At 37.2% G+C, this 23,662-nt stretch overlaps 1 protein-coding gene across 2 annotated transcripts; it reads right to left on the bottom strand.

The window, feature by feature from the left end:
* Positions 1-10,095: 10,095 nt before the first annotated feature.
* On the bottom strand, positions 10,096-22,836 carry fam8a1a (family with sequence similarity 8 member A1a). 2 transcript variants are annotated; one of them, XM_028037075.1, is made up of 6 exons: positions 22,090-22,836; positions 20,638-20,758; positions 20,365-20,488; positions 18,339-18,478; positions 11,881-11,971; positions 10,096-10,558 (listed from the first exon to the last, which is right to left on the bottom strand). In XM_028037075.1, exons 1-6 carry the CDS (start codon positions 22,460-22,462, stop codon positions 10,202-10,204), a joined length of 1,206 nt encoding a protein of 401 aa, XP_027892876.1. In that variant the 5' UTR covers positions 22,463-22,836; the 3' UTR covers positions 10,096-10,201. The 2 variants fall into 2 exon arrangements, with proteins under 2 accessions (XP_027892876.1, XP_027892877.1); XM_028037076.1 differs by lacking the exons at positions 10,096-10,558; positions 11,881-11,971 and adding an exon at positions 12,154-18,219 and having other exon boundaries at positions 22,090-22,462.
* Between the last annotated feature and the right edge of the window lie 826 nt (positions 22,837-23,662).

Below are 23,662 nucleotides of genomic sequence, written 5' to 3'. Positions count from 1 at the left end.
AGCTATGCTGCAGTGTGAGAGGCAGATTATTCTACAACTCTTTAAATTTAGTAAGTAAATTCAAAGAACTGCCCTTAAAATTCAAAATCAGGAGACAGAAACAGTCATATGAAAAATTAGAGCCACCTACACAGCCTGTGTTTTCTTAACAAATTGGAACATATGGATATTTAAACTAAAGTTGATCAACATTCATAAATTCAACAAGTAAAAAGAAAATAACCTTTAATAAAAGTAATAAAAAGCTGTTTTTAGTGATGAATAAATTAGTGTAATCTCACATCTATATCCACTAAAGTGGGTATAAAGCAATCTGATACAGAGGTGTCAAATATTATTATGACATTGTTACTCAGTATTTCAAAGGAGCCGTGCCCGGTTTAAACCTTTAGACATTTAGCTCAGCATGCTTCCAATTGTCCAAGTGAAAGTTAACTAATCCAGATCAATCACTAAATCTAAAGATCAATCTCTATCCAGATGCAAACATCCATCTGAGGCCTTCAGGAAGAAGACTGTAGCAGGTTGTTAGTTGGATAAGAGATTTGAAGCGGTCTCTAAGGAATTTAAAATCAATAATTTCACTTCAAGAAAATTAAATTATTACTATTTTTTTGTTTTGTTTGTTTTTCTGGACAGCTCACATTACAGAATTCACCAATAATTTCACCATGTATCCAACGGTGCTTGAGGAAAAGGTGAGGCCATCTAAAGCAGAATGGCGTGGGAACAATCATCTTGACCTCCCTTGAACAAAACAAAGTAGATGATCATAGATTCAGATTATTCTCTGTGTCGAGGACACCAGCGTCCTCTTGGAGCCATTGAATCACAAGTAAGTGTTTTGGGGGTGAAAGTTAAGATGTATTTCCTTCATGGCTCTGGGGACTAGCATGCAACCAATGGAGATGGTGGTACAAAGAAGGATTCTTCATGAAATCAGGAAAATACGGACAACCCTGAACATCCTGAGATAATGAGACTGTTATATAACACCAGAGTGTCTTCAGTCAGAGTCTTCTTCAGTGCTGCTGTAACACTGACCACTACCAGAGATCCTTCTTCCCCACAGCCATCAGCATCTAAAGCAACTTTTTGAAGAAGTTTGCATAATAGTTTTGCATTTAATTCCCCTCTGGGATTAATAAAGTATTTTTGAATTAAATTGAATTTAACAACAAATCCATTTTACAGTCTAGTTGTGTTACACAGAGTTGCAACATATCGTTGCTACACAGCTACAGGCTGGAGCGACTAGTAACCAGTTCAGCAGTTTGACATCAGCTAAAACTTCCAATTAAATTGCTTGAAACTATGGGAAAACATTATTACAAATGAACATGTATTGTTTTGCCACTGTGTAGTTGAAGAACTTCCCAGAGGAGATGTTTTCCATTTCCATTTTTCCAACATTGGGTTACTCCCTAGAGATGTACCCGTGTTCTCTGTTGAAGGTGTGAACACTCAGGGACAATAAAGCACAACTGGGTGTGGCTTGTATGAGAAATAGAAAGAGGGAGCTTAAATGTGCATACCTCTTTGTTAAATGACTCATAATGAAATGTCATCTGCCACTGATTTTGGCTGCGCAAATACTCCTCCGCACCACACAAGGAAACAAGTCTGCTTGAGCAGAAATATTGCAACAAACATAGGTTGATCTGCCACATAAACAAGAGAGCTAAACTGTAACTGTAAGATAAATTAACATTAGCTTTAGTCAGGCCTTTAGGAGACTTATAGTGGTTTATTTTCATTGCATAGCTGCTGAAAAGTGATGTACGGCATGTAGAAGAGGTCTACACGAGGTCATTAGGGATTTTGACTAAAGAAGACCTGCTTTCTTTTTCTACTGAGATCTTCTAAGTTTTAAAAACAGCCATTATTATACAGTCTTCATATCAACTGTTCCCTATTTACACCCTCTCTTATTCAAATCTGCAAGCGTTTCCAGAATACACATGTTTAGTGCTACTTCTTGATTTAGTTAACAGACACTAGAAACAATAACAATAATGTCTGGAGTCATTTTGTTTGCTCCCTAAGAGTAGTGACAGTTTAAAGTAATCTTGATTGCTAGATCTTCTGGATTTCTGAGGCTCATTTAAGGATTTTCTTATGATTTGTGAGGCGTTTTCTCAGTTTTAGCACAACACCCAGATGAGTTTGTCAAACCATTTAACTCTGATCTTTCAATCATTCAGTGTCTTAAAGTAAAGCACTGAAACTAGTGTTGTGTCAACACAGAACACAACCAAATCTGTATTCTCTTTTTACTAACAAAATGGCCCAAACATATAACAGACATGAAAAGACCTGAGGGGATACTCGGCAGCTACCACTGGTCTCCTTTACTACTCGTCTGATTGCTTCAAGTCATTCTTCATTGCTCATTCATCATTTCTATCTGTTCTAGAATCCCTAACTTGCTTCATGTCTCCACCACAGCTTCACCTCAGGCCGTTGGGAACTTTCTGGTCTGCTCCTCTGCTGCCTAATTGACAAGAAGCTCTTTCAACTCTCACAAGAATCCAGCACTTTTCCTCTGCGCAAAGTCCCACTTACTTCCACACAGCCACTCTGCAACTTCAACTCGCCAACTCTCATTCAGGCTCCATAAACTTTTCAACCCTTGTATCCAAGGGTAATCGCCTCCAAAGCCATTACTCACTCCACCAGCAAAAAGTAATTCACTTGCCTTAGCCTTTCTTGAAGATCTCTACCCTTCTTCTCTGAAGAAGACTGTCAAAAATGAAGACTGGAAGCTGTCTTTATTTGTGTAAATGTGTAATGGAGTTGCTGTTACACATCTACTAAATATAACTGTTAATATTGCCGCTCCAAGAATGATAAAAATCAAGCTACTCTTTTAGAAATGTGACCTAATTTCTTCTGTTCCTCTCTAGCAACCAAATCATGCAGGCTTAAAGCCGCCCTTGCAAGTGTAATCCTGCAGCAAAAGCCTGCTAACAGTTTACCTGTTCTCACACACCTTTTCCCTTCCACGACAAGGGAAATGGAAAGAATGGAGGATTACAATGTACTGAGTTTCCTAATCTATGTATTACCAGGAGGCAACTGAATCTGCACATCCTAGGCAGGCAGAGTTTGTGAATTAATCCTGAGTGCTTTAATATGATCTGTGGGATAGAGCCCCACAAAGTAATGCCTCACTGTACAGGGCATGGAAATTGTTATACACTTTTCAACATATTTTTTATAAATTCAAATCTGCATTTGTTTAGCTCCCGGTTTAGCAGACAACATTTAATGTTACTGATTAAATGCTTCTTGTCATTTAATCAGTAACATTCCAGCTATTCGCTGAAGGCCTCAGACATTTGTTGGAGAACAAAAAGCATCATAAAAAAAAACATGGAACACAACAAACAGCAAGAAAGTTTTAGAAAAGCTTAAAATGGATCTAGTTTCTGAACCTGCATCTCAAATTTTGAATATCCCAAAAGACGGTGCTCCATCTATCATTCATCACACTGGAAATATTATTGGACGATTTCAAATCTACCAGGATCAGGCTGTCAACCAGAGCTGACATGTTAGGAAACCATTATTATGATAATAGTTTGAGAGGTACATGTTCACGTTGGAGGAGCTGCAGAGATATGCAACTCAGATGGGAATATTTGTCAGTGGGAAAGAAGAAAGTCACTGCTTAGTGAGAACTATAAGAAATTAGTATTGCAGGATCCGGTTAGAATGGAGGTCAAAATTTAAAATTTTTTGTTCATACTTGAATCATATTTTGTAGAAAAAAATTATAAAGCTCAACACCTTGAACACACCAGTGGAACATAGTTCTGCCAGCATTATTTTTGTAACAAATTGCTTCACAAGACTTGAGTATGGGGTGGACGTTCACCCTCCAGCAGGACAACAACCCTATAATCTGATGAAAACAAAATTTATGTGTTAGAATGGCCTAGTCAAAGTCCATCATGTAAAGCTAATAAATGGGAATCTGTGGGAAGACAAGACACTTGCTGTTCACATATGTTTTCCATCCAATTTGGCTGAGTTTGAGATGTGTTCCAAAGAATAATGGAAAAGATTTCAGCATATGGCAGAAATATGGTCCCGTCTTTCTTTATAGTCTTCTCCACATGTCAGCCTTCATTCTTCACTTGTTGCGTCTCTGCTTGACCTGAAATCCTCAAGCCAAACATCAACGACTTGAACATGCTTACTATGGGCCCTTCAACAGCCGTATTGTCTGAAAAAGTGTTGCCTCTCGTATCAGAGCCATTTTCTTCCAACAAATCAGTCTCTTTAACTATTGACCAGGTCAGGAATGCTCTCCAACACAAACCCCGAGGTCTACACACACACGCGCGCGCACACCCCCCCACAAACACATGTGTGCACCCAGAAACTCTGTTGAGTGATTCTCCAGGCAAGTCTCTACAGTACACACTCGCTACCTCAGGGGTCAGAGTGGAGTCAGCTGGATAATGGATGAGTTTGAAAGAGGCAGCTTACAAATCTCCAGCACTCGCCTGACCCCCCTTGGTCTGTCCTGGGAGCCTGAACTGCTGTTTAGTGTGAACTCATGACGACAGGGTGTGGGAGAGTATAGGAGGAAACTAACAGTTTGGTAAAGCAAAAAAAAAATGAAGGAAGGAAGACGGAGATAGGGAAAGAAGCAAGGATTCAAAGATAGTCTGGGAGTACATATTGCTTCACTGTGGATAATTGTGTTAAACTGAGTCCCACTTCTGTAAAGTTTAACAGCTGTGCTTTAGAAAGCTTTATTCCCCAAACATTACTTTGCAAAGTTAATTTTGGTTTTGAAATTAAAAAAAAGGTTCAGTTTTTGGGGTTTTTTTTCCATTTCTTGCTGCAAATGAGAGTTTTGACACCACTTTTTCCTTTTGTTGAATTTGTAAGATGTATTCAGAAATATTAGAGATATGAAACGCCTATTGTTGCATGATCAAAATGGCTCAGGTTAATAAATCATTTTAAGAGAAGTAAAAAACATTAGATGAAACAAATCCTCCAATGGCTGGACATCCATGGGACACATGAACCCTGACTGCTGGAGGTCATCTCCCCTTGTCTCCAAGTCCTGTCCAGACTTTTCAACATTTACACTTCAAAGTGCATTTTTACAGTGACTAGATCATTCAAACAAAGTTGTTTATTGTTCATAAAATGAAAAATTAATCTTTAAAGCTAAAAAGCATTGCATAATTACTAAAAACTATAAAAACAACATTTTATAATGTATAAACAGTGTTTTGTGATGGACTAAGAACTGGACACACGATCCTGACTGCTGGAGAAAGGAACCAGCTCCCTTTAGGTCACGTATAGAATAGAAAAGAATGATCTTTTATTTTTCTCCTGAATTGAAGAGAATCAGCAGAAAAAGGGACAGGCAAATAAAAGCACACAACAAAAAAAGGAATATATTTTCAAAAATAATTATAATGTACAGTAATGCTAAACATATAATCTAGAGAAACTATACTGTCTTAAATGAATGTCTGATTTATTGTAATGAAGAACTGGTTATTTGCAAACAAGCAATTTAATTATTGAGTCTTACATGAAATCAGGTATGTTGTTTCTGTTGTAGTCCAGTGAAGACAGCTCAAGAAATTCTTCTGTATGCTTTTCTTGCCAGCTAAATAGTTTATAATTTGTTGTGGTTATTGATCAATGCTTCCTCTGAGGCTTCACCTTCTGACGTCCATCATTAGCGTTAACACACTGAGATTAAGGGTGAACAAGCAACTTCAGTGCATTTCTGACTGAGTTTAGATTTCTCTGTCACAATCTTTAAAGGCTTAACATGTACCTTTCTAGTCTCTCAGGGTTTTTCTGCTCTTAAAAAGTGATGTGAAGGTTGAAGTGGACATTCTAGGATGCAAATCCAGGAGTGCGATGCAAACTTTGCACACTTTTGCTGATTCAATCAGTTCTGCAATCTCTTCAAGCATAATTGAACACAAACATCCACCTGACTAAATCCTCTGAATGCTCCATTTCAAAGGGCCCTTTGTTTTAAAAAAAAGAAAAAGAACAACTTTGAATCAGTGATGTTGATGTCTCGTCAGCCCACAAGTCCTGTAGAAGTCTGGCAATGAGAGGCCTGTTAACACTGAAACACCATCAATTAATCATGGCCACAGTGGCTGTGTGTACGCCATCATGGTTTATAAGTGGGGAAGAGCTCTCTTATAGAGTACGCTATCCGCATGCTGGCTTATGATCTGTAGCTATTTATGCCTGAAAACAGAGATGCTGCTGATGGGCTGTACCCAAGAGGAGGAGGGTTGTTTGTTACCTTACAGAATAGGTGGGAAATTATCAACACTTACTATTAGCTGAGAAGGTTTAGATCTGCATACTGCAAACCCAACAAATGGACAGACATTTGTTGGGGTTACAGGACAAATGTATATATAATAATAACACTATGTTATTGCAGGTTAACCAATTACCGGTTAGATGACATGAATTAGTAAAAAATATGTTCAGATGAGTAAAATCCACAGAATGTTTCAGAAGATTTTACTTTGAGGTGACTGATTAAAAGGGACTGAGCAGCAATGCAGGGCATAGTTTTCCAAATGTTTGTGTGAAAAAATTTGAAAATCATTTATCCTTTTCATTTCAATTCACAATTATTCACAATTACAAATCCCAATGAAATACACAGAAGTTTGAAATTATAACGTGAGAAAATTAGAAAAATCCTGTTTCCAAAGCACTACAATTAATTCTGTGGGTCCCTATTAAGTTTCAGTTTACTACATTTCAGATCTGAATGTGTCCAAAATACAGATTTTTTTTTTTTTTTGCAGTAAAGCTGACATAAATTCATTATATTTCAGTCGACACGTCCCCCCACAATTCAATACAAGCTTGTGCTTGAATTTCTAAATGGCATTATTTTCTTGTTTTTTTTTTATTATTTGAGCAACATTTTGATTTTTCTTCTGTGTTTAATTATTAGTTTGTGTCTTTGCTGCATTATTACTTGCAGAAAAAACTCCATAGGTCTTTCTTATGTAATGAAGATCTTAGTAAAAGTGCTCGACACCTGGCTGAATGTTACATGAATTGCTTCATTCCAGATGCACCAAGCGAACTGCCTTCTTGCAACACAAGAAATGAAACACAAATTAAGAGATGACTAATGTTGCCTATGATGTTGTGAAACGTGTTAGGAAATCTGTGGTATCTAAAACAAAAGGATCTAAAGAAAGGTAGTAAAATAATATGAGACAAATAAAACCTCTGAGTTATAGTAAGGCTGGCATCCAAATGCCCAGGAGATGACATAATGTTCGGTAAACTCAGCCCTACTGACTAATTTGAAAATGTTTGAACAGTATAACAGCATGTATACATGTAATGGAAAGACTCGTAGCCTGAATAGGCTGAAAGACTTCTTTGACTTTAAACAGTCCAACACGTTTGCCTTTTTTTTCTTTTAAACGTGACAATCAGAAATTCTTCAAGCTGTCTGTCTAGTTTTCAATTAATAGCTCTAGAAATTTCAGTATTGGACTTAATGTGCCATCACAGATCTGATTAAGGAGACAGACTCAAAGGTCTGACTTAAATGCTGCTTTATTTTCCATGTTTTTTGTTATGTGGTTCATTCCTTGATTTTAGGAGCCGTTTTATGCCTGAACTCGTCATAGAAATGAGGCGTCATAAGTTCTTATGACGTTTGATCATGTGAAACATTTAGGTGAGGCAAAAAGTAAACAAAAAAACGACATTACAAGCTACATTGATAGAAGGCTTTCTAATATTTCAACCTTCTTAATGTGACTCTTTCGCAAACTGAATGTCCTGAAACTCAGATAAACACTTCCTCAGATCTTTTAGAATAACCAGCTCAAGTCTGGCTGGATGAATGTTTGTTCAGTCAAGCAGACACACCCAGAAAGAGATTCTAGAGTTCATTTCTACAATAGCTCCACCAATGTCTTTGGTAATTTCACATAATGTTAACTGCTTTGGGTAAACTCCCACGCTTCATCTCCCCAATTGGTTCTCCTCTCTTGCTGCCACCAAACACACATAGAAAGATTACATTCCATGTATCTAGAGACACTTATATATATATGAACAGTGATCAGTGGGAAACTATTTTGGTTGAGTTTTTCTACCAAATATGCCCTCTGTACATCTTTCCAATAGAAAGGAAAACAGGTGTTTAGACTGCTGTAACTTCACTACAGGGCCAGTAATCTGAGCACTGGCTGTAAGGCCCAAAAGCCTGAATGATTTGCATTGTGCAACGCATAGCAACAAAACAACCCTATCAAGATTAAAATTTGTCTTGGCACTCATTTTAAAATGTTTCCCATCAATGTAATGGCATGTAAGGGAAAGTTACGTGGCCTAAATGCTGGAATGGAAAGGTGATTTTGTAAAATCAAAATATGTTTTTACTACAGTCTAAAAAAAAAGTAGACAAAAGAAATGTGCAAGCAATAAAAATGTCTAATCATTGATGACATCTTTCTGGAATCTGCATGAAACAATAAATCATCATCCAACAAAACAAAAGTGTAATAAAAGTCGAGAGGGTGGAGTTCTGTCGGGTAATATAAAGCAGCTGATGGTAATGTTGCTTTCTACTATCACACGCACATTAACAGAGTACAACGAAGCTTCTGCTTTGTCACTGAGTATTTACCACTTCCTCCTCTCGCCTAGTCTCCTCCCCCCATCCGTATGTGGTATAGTACTACATGCTCTGGTTGACAGCTCATGCCGAGCCAGCACATTCCACATTATTACTACTTCAGATGTTTGTAACCAGGGAGCGCTCCCATTGGCCGAGACACCTCCAGCACTGAAGTCATGGGGAACCAATGAGGAAGACGGCTCTGTGCAGACAAACTCATCGCTTTAAACTGCACTCCCTCTGCTGGGGATTACAGAGAGAATCTGGGACGGAAATGTGGTTGTGTTAAAGCATTTGTATGTTTAAATGATTATATTTCTCACTGTGCCATTTTCTGTAACTTCATTTTAAGCTTTTATTTTTATTTTCTCCCCTTATTCACTCACCATCATTTTCAGTCTATTGGTAGGAATACCAACACTTTGTTTTAACAACTAATGTTTATTACACTCAATTCTGTCCACTGTTTGAGAACATTTAATGCCAAACATATCTTTGAAAGCAATTTAAGAACTGTATCCTTGTATAAAAACTTCCATAAATTAAAGAAATTATTTTTTAAGAACTTCATTGTGGGAATTAGCAATACATTTTCCCCCAAAATAGTTAAATTTTATTATACAAGGTAACAAGTTAAGCAGATAAGACTCTCATGGTTTTTCTAAGACTAAGTTATAATTACCCGCCTTTATTGTTTCTTTCGTTTGGTAAATGTATTAAATTTGACCTTTTTGTCTTGTTTCTAAGCTGGAAAAGTAGAAAAATATAAACCCTTTTCTAGGTTTATCAGCTGGAGTCACACTGAGCTCAGTACTCCGTACAGATCCCCTTAGCATATAAATATTATGTGAATTACTTTATGTGAATGTCAAGTTTACTTTGGGCTTTTTCATATTATTTTAGTTACTATGTGATGAGGTAGTCCAGTATAAATATTGTAATACTTAAACCTTTAGTATCAATATAAAAGAGAAAAATCACTTAGTTTTCATTATTGTTATATTTTAAAGAGATATATCCTGCTCAGTTGGAAAAGTTCTGTCAAGTACACAAATGTTTGCCTGTTCATTAGAATTATGTATTATCAATATCAATTTTATCTATCACTTTATAAAAACAAAGTGCTTTGCAACAACAAGATGCAATTGCAAATACTAGTAAAAACCGCAAAAACATTAATATTGTCTTAATCAAATTTAGTTCATTTTATATTAGCTATGAACAGAACAAAAAGAAATATCCAGATTAGACTAAAAAGAAAAAATTTAGTCAAACAGCATTTTTTAAAATCTTTTAAAGCATCACATCATCGTAATTCTTAAGCATAAGACAATCTTTATTGTATCAGTTCAACTACAATGTAAATAAAATAGTTTGACAATCACCACAGCTCTTTATGTGAAATAAACCATTTTTTTCAACCTGTTAACCACATACTTATATATATATATTTTTTTTAAATATGTAATATTTTATCATTTAACCTATGTGTTGTTGCTACTTGCCTAATTACGTCAAGTACAGTAATTAGCAAGAAAAATAGCTGCTAAGGGTACCTGGGTATATTTGACTTTTTTTAATATATGCTTTAGATTGACAGGATAAGCTATTCGCACGGTGGCCCAGTTGGTATAATTGTTGCCTAACATTAAGAAAGTCCTGGGTTTGAATCATGGCCTGGGGTCTTTCTGCATGGTGTTTGTTCTCCTTGTCCATGTGTGAGTACTCCAGCTTTCTCCCATAAGTCAAAAACGCGCTTATAAGGTTAATGGAATATGCTACGTTGACCTTCGGTATGCTATTTTTTGTCTCTAAGTTGCCATTTAATGGACTGTGGCGTAACCCACCTCTCACCCAGTAGCTGTTGGGGAGGCACCTGCGACCCAACAAGGATACAACAAACTACTTATGAGAACCTAATAGTTATCCATGCAATCTCTTCTCACACATTACACAAAGCAGATGTCTTTATTGAACCATCAGTGTAATAATATACTAAACAGCTATTTATAATAATAAGCAACAAAAAAAGATGGGATTTATTGGCAAATTATAGGGGTTTTCTTTTCATCTTACATCTCAGGGAAAGATGGCTTATGTCTCTCAGTGCTCAGTCTCAAACCAGAAACTAACCACTGCTTATTATCCTATTCATAACTTTAATGGAGGCTCTTGTAACCTTGTACATATTATTGTCAAAGGTGTGGCCAATTCCCTAGTTTAAGTACGAGATACACTTATCAGATTACCCTCTTTATGTTTCTGACTATAATTCATTGCAATGACAGATTTTTCTTCTACTGCAGCCTGTAGAGATTTATAAACACCAATATATTTATTCTAACTGTTAAACTGCACTGAATGTGGTGATTGAATTGGGTTAAACTGGAAGGTATTTACTGTTCCAGTAATTAATTATTCTTCTCCACAAAAGATTTGAAAATTATTTTATTTTATTAAAACTTGGCAAAACTCAACATATCTCTTTGTATCTACTGGTAGCATATGAAGTGAATACTTACATTGTAGATTTTAGTGTTGTAAACACACAGCTAAATCTCTGTTTCATAATAACATTATGTCACAAAATATTACAACCGTCTCCTATTGACTCCATAAAATGTCCCGTCATTTTCCTGCTGTTGACCTCATTTCTGCTTGAAGCCCCGTCGGCATCTTTTGCTTACGTTTGCTGGTATCACAGCCAACATTGTGACTGTTCTAGTTCACTGCTACCATGTTCACACAGAGGCAGCTGTTTTTGTTTTAAAAAATAAATAAATAAATAAATAAAAACATTCTGATTATATAATCCCCGCACACAGCTTGCCTGGTAAAAAAAAATTGCAGACAAGGTACAATCTTGAACACAGAAAAGCTTCCTGCAGATAAACAGGTGAAACGCATCCCTGAGGAGCTGAGCAATACAGAAATGACCTCAGAAGATGCTCAAAGATAGTTTCCCCCCCCACACTAGATTTGTTGGCTGTGCAACTAAAAATGTCTGCAAGTCAGGACTACTCTACACTCAGTCTCCTTGTACTCTTGAGCTGCTGTTGAACAGCTGCTGGCTGTTTGTTTCACATACTTTGAGCAAAGTCATAAATCAAACCGGTCATGCAGTGACAAAAAAACAAAAAAAACAAAGGGGCAGCAAGCATACATTTACTAGACAGTTCTGTGAAATAGCTCGTCTGAAAACGTACCTGCTGAGTCGGTATTGAGCTGCTCGTCCTTTTTGATCTCGTGGTGGTTTTAATTTGTCCATCTTTGCTCAACATTGTCCGTCTATAGGTTCTGCATTGTAATACAAAGATGTAGTTATGGGAAACAACAATGTTCACCCGCATCCACAAATAGTTAAAGCAGTTAACATATTGTGCATCATCATAACAGGTATGGATCATAATCTTTTCATTTTTTACATTTCAAATGTGTTCCAGCTTATGACAGTGGCATTGTCTCAACTTCAAACAGTGACAGGTTTGTAGATGAGAATTAGACTAAAAGGAGGCAGAGTAGCTCTGTTGCCTTGCACTCAGAAGGTCCTGGGTTCAAATCCCGACCTGGGCTCTTTGAGGATGGAGGTTTTGTGTTTGTTTTGCGCAAGCCGGGGTTTTCTCTGGGTACTCCCAGTTCCTCCCAAAGTCCAGAAACATGACTGTTAGGTTAATTGGTCTCTCTAACCTGACCTCATGAGTGTGTGCGCGCAGTTACTCTCCTGTGTGTGGGGGGGTGCATGTGTGTGTGTGTGTCTGAGTTGCCCTTCAATGGATGAGGTACCTGTCCAGGGTGTACCCCACCTCTAGTCCAAAGACTGCTGGAGATGGACACCAGCAACCTCGCGTGGACACGCAGGTATGGAAGAAACCATAAAAGAAACTTGAATACTTGCCCATGAGACCCGAGAAACAAGAGAAGTCACAGAAGAATGATGACATCACGTACAGAACCCTGAACTCTGACCTTCGGAGTACAAGCAAAACTCATGTTGCTGAGTTTTGAGAAAGCAATTGGACGCCATACAAAAGCCCATCTGTTTCTTTTTATCTCAACATTTTTAGACATCTGAATGTTAAAACCACAGGAAATGTAACAAAATGTAAAAAAGAAAAGTCTGAAAAGATAAACCTTTATTTTTTTTTCAATAAAATGTATTGCAAAAATATGGTTTCTGTTAAGGAACAAATTAGGATCCTCCCCCCATGTTTATTCCTACGTATTCCTATGATGTTTGCCCTAAACCTCAGTTCTGCTACACTTACAAGTTTCATTCAACCTAATTTTATTTTCATATAAAGTTAAACCTTTCTACTTCTATGAACCATTGCTTCAGAAGTCAAGATACTGCTTTAAATCCCCTTAGAGCTTTCTTGTTTTGCCAAGAGGCAAGAATTAGCTTAGATAATTTATGAAATGAACATGATTAGCTTTATGGTGTTGGCGCTGCTCTGAGCTCTGCTTTAACACAGTGTCTTGTTACTAACTGTAACAAATGTTCACCCAGCCATCAACATTATAATAAAACAGAGCCACACTCCGCTTTTGCAAATATATTCTTATGGATCAGTGCTTATTTGTAAAGTCAAAATGTTGAGCAAAATTCCACGGTGGCTACCTGAACGACAAACTCTATGCCTTTCTCACTAGTTTTTTTCAAATTCACCTTTTTGTGCAGAAAAGACATCCTTACTTCTTTGCAAGTGTTAACTCAGTGCATGCAACAGAGACCAAACACAGAAAGCTGAGCTGTGAAGGGCCTCTATTCTATAATAACTGAAGGCTTAAGTGAAGCTGGTTGAATTTTAATAGAGTTCTGCGGGGTATTCCATCGCCTCCGGTCCCAAGGCTCAAAGATCAGAGAGAATTTTCAAGCATGGTGTCCCTTAGCCTCTCACGCTCGCGCTCACTTCTTTCCATTCTTTCTCTGTTTTTGCCTCCACTTCTCTTCCCATCCTCAACTCCCCTCGTTTTGAACTCCCAGTTCCAATCCCTTTCTTCCTCTTGGGCTTTTGTCTCTCTCTTAATCCAAGTGTCTCCCACTTTCTGTTGCTTTCTCTCTCTCCCTTCCCCGTCTGCTCTGTGAAATTTGTATTAAAGCCACTCGAGGCGTAATAATCGCAGAGCCCCTCTCAGCTTTCTGGCACGAAGAACAACTCATGACTCTCAGCACAAAAACTTGCAACCGAAGGACAAAAATGCCACAATGAACTTCTAAAAATCATGCACGATGTTTGGAGAGCTTCTCTACACACACAGGGATTATACAGCAGAGAACTAATTTCCCCCATGCCCTGAAGCCATTGAAAGGAACTTTAAGATTTTTTAAGAACTAATAAAACTAATATTACTCAGTATTCATAGAAGATTTCATCAAGAAATTAGTAAAACATAAGATTCCCTTGTTTTATACCTGTAAACAGTGCAAGAGAACACATAAATTATTGCTTCAATTCCAAAAAAAAAACATAAATAAAAAATCCAAAAGAAAAAAATATGCAAGAGAGCACCAAAGCATAATGGAAAATACAAAAACACGAGTTCATAAAAACTTTAAAAGCCTCTGTGTCTCGCGTTATTCTTGTGCATGCTGGAGTGAGAAAAGCAGCAAGAGGCTAATGATTACCAGCTCCCTTGATTAATGCTTGCTGTTTAAATACAACCATTCAGAGGAAACCCCAACAAGCCTTTACATCTTCCTACTGGGAACTTAATGTAAAATACACTCCAGGCTAATCTGACATGCAGCTCATAAAAATTCAACTCCACAGCATTTTGGAACAGGAAAAACTCCTTAAAAACAGGGTTCAGGGTTAAAAGTTATTCATTAATTCATATCTTCCCTAAATCAAAAGATTCCAACTCTACAACTTTCAAACATAAACTTTTTTTTTTCACTTTAACTACAAGAGTTACAAATATGTCTTACTATTTAGTAACAGTTTAGATTGTCTCCCCATATAAAATGACTGAAGCTAGAAAGCGTTATTTGCAAACAAACTGTTAAAATACACTTTGTTACACTTAACATTAGAAAGTTGCGGAAAAGTTTTTTTTGCTTCACCTCTCACTGTAACAGTCATTGTTCATGGATGCAAAGAGAAGTATGTCACTTCCTTGCAGTGACATTGAATTTATTCTGTTATAATTAAACAAAATTTGAAAACAACTCATAAGTAAAACATTTAGTTTCCCAAAGGAATGAAACCAAATTTAAACTTAGAAAATGCATGAAGTACAGAACTGCATTTTGTGACATTATAACCATAAACACATTTCTCAAACAAAATTTATGTGATCCATTGCCACCAAAATAGACACTTATGCTCTCCTTTATACAGGAATGACAGAGTGGGCTGTACTTCTTGAGAAAGCTTAGATCCTTCAATGTTTGCAGCAAGATGTTGCATATCTTCTATAAGTCTGTTGTGTCATCTCTTGCCAAAGTCTTAGCCAAAGGCTAAGCAAAGTGCTAAAGAAAGCTGGTTCTGTTCTGGGTATTACTGTGGAGCCTCTAAGAGGAGAGGATGCAAAGAATAATTTTACATAAAATCAAGAAAATCTTGAGCATTCTCTTAATGAGACTGCCATATAAAAAACAAATGTGTCTTCAGTCGGAGGCCTTTTTTAAATTCACTGTAATACTGACTGCTACAGGGGATCCTCTACTGATGGAAAGGACCTGGATCCTTTCTGTCAATAGCCAGCAATCTACAGAAACTCTGAAGAACCTAGAATTATGAATAAGAACATTTAATTTCCCTTTGGGATCAATAAAGCATTGCTGAAAAGGAAAGTCTACAGCGTGGAGTCACAGCAAACATGCAGTAGAAGTTGTTGGTTCAGTTGAATAAAAGGCCGAAAGGTTAAATTTTTCAGTCTCAAGTGAGGCAATGCCAACACTGCCCAATATATGAATACACAAACGGAGATTTTACATTTTTTGTAGGAGCAGTTTGTAGAGTCTGGCTTGTTCTGACCTCTGCTGCCCCCATGTGGTGAGGCTATATAAGTGCGAGAGCAGGGAGAAGACGGCACATCTTTTAACAGTTTTCTTTTATATCTGAAAACGGTCACTGACTCTTCACCAAGAACTTGTAAAACAAATTTATAGCTCTAAATATACATAAAATACAATGCCATAAACAACTATGCTCCTTGTTATGTGGTTTGGTCAGTATAAAGTCACTCTTAATTGACTTTATTAGCCAGACATTGACATTAGGGCTGGGTAAAAAAAAAAAAAAAAAAACAACCAAAAAACTAGTCACCATCTGAATTTCATTAAGCAAACCACTATGAGCCGACTATTGGATAATTACAGCGCTGGCGCTTATTTTCCAGCTAGCAACAAGTTAATTAACCCCAACTGCTGTAAAGTAACTTCTCATTTCTTAAACAACCGTGCCTAATGACACATCCTGTGGTCATGGAAAAGATGTTTGTTTAAGAGTCGCATCGCTGGTATCAAGCAGAGAAAACTAAAAAGATCGCACAACTAAAGTTGGGTTAAAACTGTCCAACGCATTATTAGAAATTGGAAGACCATCGTCATCAAGAAAGAAATATAGTCAGAAAACTCCCCAAATGATCAGCGATCATTTAAATGTTTGGTGAAATCAAACTGCAGAAAAAAAACAAAAAAACAGTAGAGTCAGGGCTGTGTTTAACGGTGAGAGTAAGAGTATTGCCATACACACAAAATGTGCAGGGAACTCAATGGACTGACTCTCATAATCAATACAAGATTATTATTTCACCAAGATCAATACAAGATCTTGGTGAAATAATAACGCAAATGGGAATAAATCTCATAACATTGCTCAAGGTCATCAAAATAATGCTACAGCAAATGCATGTCGTAATCAGGCAACCCAACAAAATATTAATGTTTGAACGTTGTTTTTTTTGGCCAGACAGTTAATAATGAAAAACATAGGAAGAGAAACAGGAAAATCATTTATACACTAGTACTTAACATATGTGACCAGATTTTTCTTAAAAATAGTTAATTTATATGGATTATTTTAATCTAAAATCTTGCATTGCTTACATTTTAGTGTGATTGGAGGGTAAGTCCAGGTAAAGACATCCATTGGTGGGACAATGTAAACACAAATATACTTCTTGCATGGATTAAATCCATTTACTGCATAGTACTTTAATACCAGAATGTTCTCATATTATTCATATACAGAAATGACATTTAATATTAACTAAAATATTGTCAATGCTAACAAGTTGCCCTGAGTCACAAAATGACTTTTTTGTAACTTACAAACTATGCATAATATAACATAGAAACTTTCACTAAATCAAAGCAGTTCAAATCATCCATAGGCACAATAAATGGACATTTTCTTTTTGTTTTTAGCAACAGTATGAATGCACTATATATATATATATATATATATATATATATATATAAAATCACTGACTTTAAGAATAGGAAAAGAATCCATAAAGAAAAATCTAACCAAACTGATATTTTAGATATGAGCAGAGTTACTAAAGAAACAACATGATAAATTGTCTCCTAACTCAAAAGATAAAGAAAAAAACCTACATACTGACAGATTACGCAACATCGCTTCACTGCAACCCTTTCTTAATTTACAAAACAATCTTAATACTTCAGAGGCCATCCAAACAGCTGCTCAGTCACAGAGCAAGACAATTTTCTTTGTTGAATCAAGAAACCAAAAGTATGTGCAATATATTACATTTTGTGTGCAGATATTTTGCATTTTGGTCTGCATGAACAACTTTGGAGCAAACAGCAGCTCTGCTAACAAATCTGGAGACATAAAAGGTTGGATTGGCCTGGTGTGCGATCAGTCCTGCTGATGTATTTTATATTTTACTTAAGTATATTTTTAAATGTATTCAATGCTGCCTATTTTTACTCATAAAGCATGAAATAAATAGCTTGATCAAACAATACATCTTCCGATTTGACCTGAAAGTTGCATATTTAGGGTTAGGCAAAAGTAAATTGTTTGGCATTAATACCACAACAGCTACAAAAAGACAATATCCATATCATATGTAGATGTTTGAAAACAGATTTTAAAACAAAAAAAGGTTGACTTTGCATATATTTTTGCCTTAAAGAACCAAAGAGACTTTTTTCAGTTGACACTTGATAAGAAAACTGAAATCCTCACTTGCCTTTCATTTCATTTAACTTAATATTCTGCTACCACATCTGTATTTGTGTCCTTTTAAAGCATAGCCCAACTTCAGTGTAGAGATGTTATGACCCATTATTCCTTTCAGTGCAATAAAATTTTAATGTAAAATAAATTAGGTGAATCCTGATGAAAAACAGAACAATCACTCTTTGACATGCAGCAGTGACCGAGTCTGAGAAACAGGAGGTTGGGGTTAAGGGGGCAACCTTTTAGGCCCCTCTGCGTTGGACCACTATGGTCCCGGCCACAATGTCGTAAACTGTCCTGTTGTGCTGGAAGAAGAGGAGCGTGATGAAGACAGGAAAGAGAAAAGCGATGGAGAAGTTCTTGTTCAACGCTCGCACAGTGGAGCTGCGAATGTAAGAAATTTGTTTTAAAAAAAGAGAATGTTACTTGAACCTCTCAATTTCAAATATTGAGGATATCCACATTGATGTAAAAAAAAAAAAAAAAAAAAGTTGATTACTCACGCCGACAGAGAAACATTAGATGCTGGAACCACAAAAATGCGGTTGGGCCGTACCATGGTGGACGTGTCGCATGTCACCACCCGCAGACCAAGCAGGAACTTCCCTGGAGTCGCACCTCCGGCGCCCCAAATGCAGATTGTCTGATTAAGCAAGAAGAAAAGTGTCAAAAAAATCCATGTACTGTACAGCACAATACAATCCACCCAATATCTGGTTTGGGCTCCTTTTACATGTATTATAGCATCAACATATCACCAATCACTTTGTGGCTCTGCTGAGACTTTGGGGGAGACACATCAAGTCAGTTGTCTGCAGCTCACTTGCGTTGTTGAGTTAGGTATCTGATTTATTTTTTTTTTCTTAACCAGATCAAATTTTGGGGAACAAGTTAGCATTAGCATCGCTTTAGCATTAACATAGCATTAGAATTAACATAACATCATCGACTTAGTGAAGAGGCAGTACTAAATGCATATACAGTAAAAAGCTATTTTTACTTTTAACTGGGAAAAAAAAAGTATACACTCAAAAATAAAAATAATTAAATGTAGATAGGGCGTGCCGTGGTGGCGGAGGGGTTAGCGCGACCCACATTCAGGCAAACGTAGCCTCGACGCGGCTGTCGCGGGTTCGAGTCCCGGACCCGACGACGTTTACCGCATGTCTTCCCCCTTTCCTGTCAGCCTTCTTTGAAAAAGGGACACTAGAGCCCACAAAAAGACCCCTTGCGGGGCAATAAATAAAAAAATTTTTTTTAAAATGGCAAAAAAATGTAGATAAGGAATACAATGATACAGGCAGTATTTATAATTTAATACTAAATTATAAAAACTGCCCTAAAAAAAAGAAAACATAGCCATTCCAGCACACCAATTAGGAAAACGATTTTATCGTACAGCAGCACAAGAAATGCTGAATTCAATCATACTTTTAAAGATATCAATCTTCACTGCTACTCTCAAGGGACAAACAGTGGAAAAACAAAACTAATGGAAAAAAATACAGAAACAATACTTTACAGCTCATATGATCATAAAAATGCCACGATAAATATCAAAATTAACAGAAAAATGTAAAGAAAAAACGTGTAATGCTTTTATCAGTACATAAATTCTTGAACTGAATTGCTACTATGATATTCCATTTCACTTTATTTACTTATTTACATGCAACAACAAAAAAAATCTATAAACATCAAACAACAAGAAAATAAACGGCCAGATGGAGTTTGAGCCGAGGTGCCTAAACGTCTCAGAGGTCAGCCCCATGTGGGAAAACAAAGCCTCTGACACAGATGTCCAACAGGAGACACAAAATACATGACTTCACCTCCCGCAATTCTGAATGCAACGTTGCATCATGGTTCTCTATGGAACAGGATGTTTTGTTGTGAGAAATTTGCTCATGCAGAAAGGAAAGCAGCTCCTCGCGAATGCAGTAGAAATTACCTTCATCTTTAATCTGCGCTTTGTTGTTAATTGTAAGCTGATAGGTGCTGAGACTGTGGTCAGCTTAATAAGGCTGGGCAACATGGGCATTTTGTTTAAAAGATTCAAAGCTGAAAGGGAAAATAATATCCATATTTTTGTGGGGTTTTGTGCAAAATAATTATTTTATAATGCGATAGCAGCAACTCCGGCATGTTGACCAATGTGTTGCCTCCATTTTTCTTCAAATAAATGTACATTTTGGAAACTCAGTTTGAGTTGAATTTAAAAGGCAAGTATAGTGTAAATTATCTTTGAAAAACCACCACTCTGTATATCAGATACCTGTTCAAAGCAGTGACACACATCTTCAACTATTAGTGATTCTTCTGTCAACATGCCTAATACTATAAAAGCAATTTATTTAACTCCAAATTAAACCCAAAGTAATGTTGTGTGGTATTTAAAATCGTGTTAGGATTACAACAGTCCAAGTCAGAATACTGTATTTGAATTAAATAAATTCTACTTCACCTGAATCTTGATAAACTTGGGACTAGTTAGTTTCTTAAGAGCAGGTGACAAGAAAAGCATCCCACCTCATAAACGCAGACCAATACTCTGTAAACCAAAGCGACCGCCATCATTTTCTGCAGGTCCTCGATGGACGTGTTCTCATCGATCTCCTCAATGATGAAATGGGTGATAAACTTGGCAATGTCCCTGAAAGGAGACCATGCAGTTTGTTGGTGAGGGTGGTTCTGGATGACGGACGCATTAGAACATTGTTGGTAGATAATTGGCTAAGAGCAACATTTGGGAATCTTTAAATTAGGAGTTTTATTTAAGGTTTTCAGATTTATTTTCCTCACTTCATTCCGAAGAGATGCATGATCCATAAGACGATGGTGGCCTTCACACAAAACAGGATGAAGAAATCCACCGTCTCAGCCAGTAATCTCTGAAGAGGGGAGGGGATGGTGTACTCTCGTCCTGTACAATATGATGTGCAGACAAAATGTTGGAATATTCATCTGTACAGTGTTTTATTTATCAGTTCCAACCTATTAATGTTACAAATCAATGGCTTTACTCAAAACACAAAATACTTTGTAACTCATATACCCAATTATAAGGAAAATAACATAAGCTAAAATCAGCATCTCATATTGTGTCAAAAGCAAAGGCAAATACAAAAGTAGGTCTGTCCACATTGTAGGAGCTACCACAGCAAAAATGCAGTGACCTCCAAGCTAACTTTCACTTTTTGGCACACAGAGGAGCAGCTGATCAGCCCACCTGCGAGTGTATAACAGAGCAACAGCCCAGGGAGGTAGGAGGTGGCAAGCCCATGAGGAAAACTAAATAAAATAACTCTAAAACAAGTCCTAAAATATGAGGGAAGCCAGTGGAGAAACAACTGGTTTTATTTCTGCTAACTTCCTTAACTGATAAAACTTCACAGCTGCTTCCACTTTAACCCCCATGTTTGAAATGGATGACTTCTCATACTAGGACAAATAATCTATCAACATGTGGAGTCTCAGCTGGGCTACTAAAAGCTAGAACTTAATTTCGTTGAGCTTTAAAATTGTGACAGCCATCAAGGCCTTTGCGTCTCCAAGACATTTCAGCAGCAGATGAGCACGGTTTCCAGCTTACTTTTTGAGGGAGCAGGAGTTGGCGCCAAATTGTGAGCCAAAACAGGCTACTGAAAGTCCAAGATGACAAGACCTGAAAGCTGCCATTTACAGACGCTTCTTCCTACAATGTAACTGAATGTAGGTTCAGTTACATAACTAGTTTATGTAACTGAACACATCTAGTTTAATAACTAGATGTGCAAATAAGGAAGAGACATGTCCCCCCAAAAATGTGCAAATGTAATAGAGAGGTGGTCCTACTACGACTTAAATAAATGCACGCCACACTTTTCAGTTTCAAGTATGAAAACCATAAATAATTTCCCACTCACCTCACTGCTATGTATCATTTTATGATTCTAGAGCAAATCCAATTTAAAAAACAAAATACAGTGACGTTTGTGATGCCAAAAGCTTATATTGCAGGGATTATTTTATGAGGTACTGTTGTTATTTTGAAGCTACTTTAGATCTGCAGAAAACAACCAGTGTGGTAAACAATAGGCCCAAAGAGTCTTTGGGACAACTGTAATTATATAAGCCTGTTTCCACCTGGACCTCTTCTTAAGCCTGCTTCGCATTGCACTCATGACTTATCTTAAGTCTTTAAGGAACCATGCTTAGGGATGTTTCTGTAAAAAAAATAAAAAATAAAAATAAAAAGAACAGGCCACCACCTACCTGCTTGTGGTGGACTTCCGTTCTGCTGCCGCACATCGGTCGCGGCTGAGCGCTGCTCCGCCTGCAGACCACCCGGGTAAGGAGTCGAGGACCCCGGGTGTCTGAAAGCGTACGGGTAGCCGAACCAGTTCCCGGGCTCAAACGCTTGCTGTCCGCTGGCGGGAATGGAAGAATGAGCAGCCGGTGTCTGAGCGGCAGAGCTCGGCGGTGGCAAGGGGAAGGCTGACAGAGCCGCCCAGCTCTGCCAGCTAGCATGTCCCCAGTAATACTCCCACATCCACCGCTGCAACTTTGAGCAGTACTCCGTCGTGGCGTTAGCCTGGAGCTGCTTTGTTTCTGTTTCAGAGCCGTCGCGACTGCCGTTCTCCGTCATTGTCACAAATACGTTTAAGTTACTCCACAATAAATTAATTCAGGTCCTCTTCTAAGTCTTGCACCTGAATGTTGGTGCCGCTCATCCCCAGCCAGCGGTCCCTACCTCTGTTTGTAACGACGGGAAGCGCCGGTCGTGGTAACTCTTGTAGATTTCTTTTACAACTGCTCTTTCGGTGATATATTACTAGACAGCTTACTAACAACTTAAAAGATTAGACTAATGGCAGTTTTACCACCGCATAAAAGAACTAAACACACTATAAAGTTTCAACAAAAGGGATCTCCCCCCCTCTCTCTAACCATTAATGGTATGAGCCAGTTAAAGGGGCTTGCTGTAAATTTTGTTTTACGTTAAGCGACACCTGTTAGTTCTGAGTTCGTGAAGACCGCTGCAGTTTTACACCACCGTATCAACGATTTTCAGATTTTCAGTTAGAGTAAACAAAATAAAAAAGACTATTCAAAAACTAAGTAACTGATCATAACATCGGATTTAATATTTATAATGACGTAACCAGACAGACAAAAACATAAAGTCATGTGCAAATTCTGGTATTTTAAAGACTAATATAAAAAATAATAGAAATAAATAATTTACCCACCTACAATTTATATATATTATTTTGTAAAGGCCACTTTATCTATCTATCTATCTATCTATCTATCTATCTATCTATCTATCTATCTATCTATCTATCTATCTATCTATCTATCTATCTATCTATCTATCTATCTATCTATCTAAAGTTCTCTGACACTGAATAGGTTTCAAGATTGCATGCTGCATGTCTTACAATGCAGAACAGCAAGTCCCATCATTTTTATGGAGTTCCATGTCACTCATCTTTTATAAACTATTTGCAGGAAGATAAGAAAATACCCTGAGCTAAACTGGTTACACCACAAGAGGGCAGCAGAGGACTGTTTGGCCAAATAGCACTCTTAGCTACTGTAAATGCATGCCTAAATGTGTCTCCTGTCTTCTCATATTTACAATCTGCAACCAGGTATTGTTCATACTTTACGTTGTCTTAAGCCAAGTTTGCTTTTGGTCTGTCTGTATTTATAAAAAAAATTTGTATTCTAGTTTTTTTACAGTTAGCAGAAACTTACTTAGACTGGTTGGGTATACAGTACAGACCAAAAGTTTGGACACACCTTTTAATTCAATGAGTTTCGTTTATTTTCAAGACTATTG

This window comes from Xiphophorus couchianus, chromosome 13, assembly GCF_001444195.1.
Source record: "Xiphophorus couchianus chromosome 13, X_couchianus-1.0, whole genome shotgun sequence".
In the NCBI taxonomy this organism is placed as follows: domain Eukaryota; kingdom Metazoa; phylum Chordata; class Actinopteri; order Cyprinodontiformes; family Poeciliidae; genus Xiphophorus; species Xiphophorus couchianus.
This window is presented reverse-complemented; position numbering and strand designations above follow the sequence as displayed.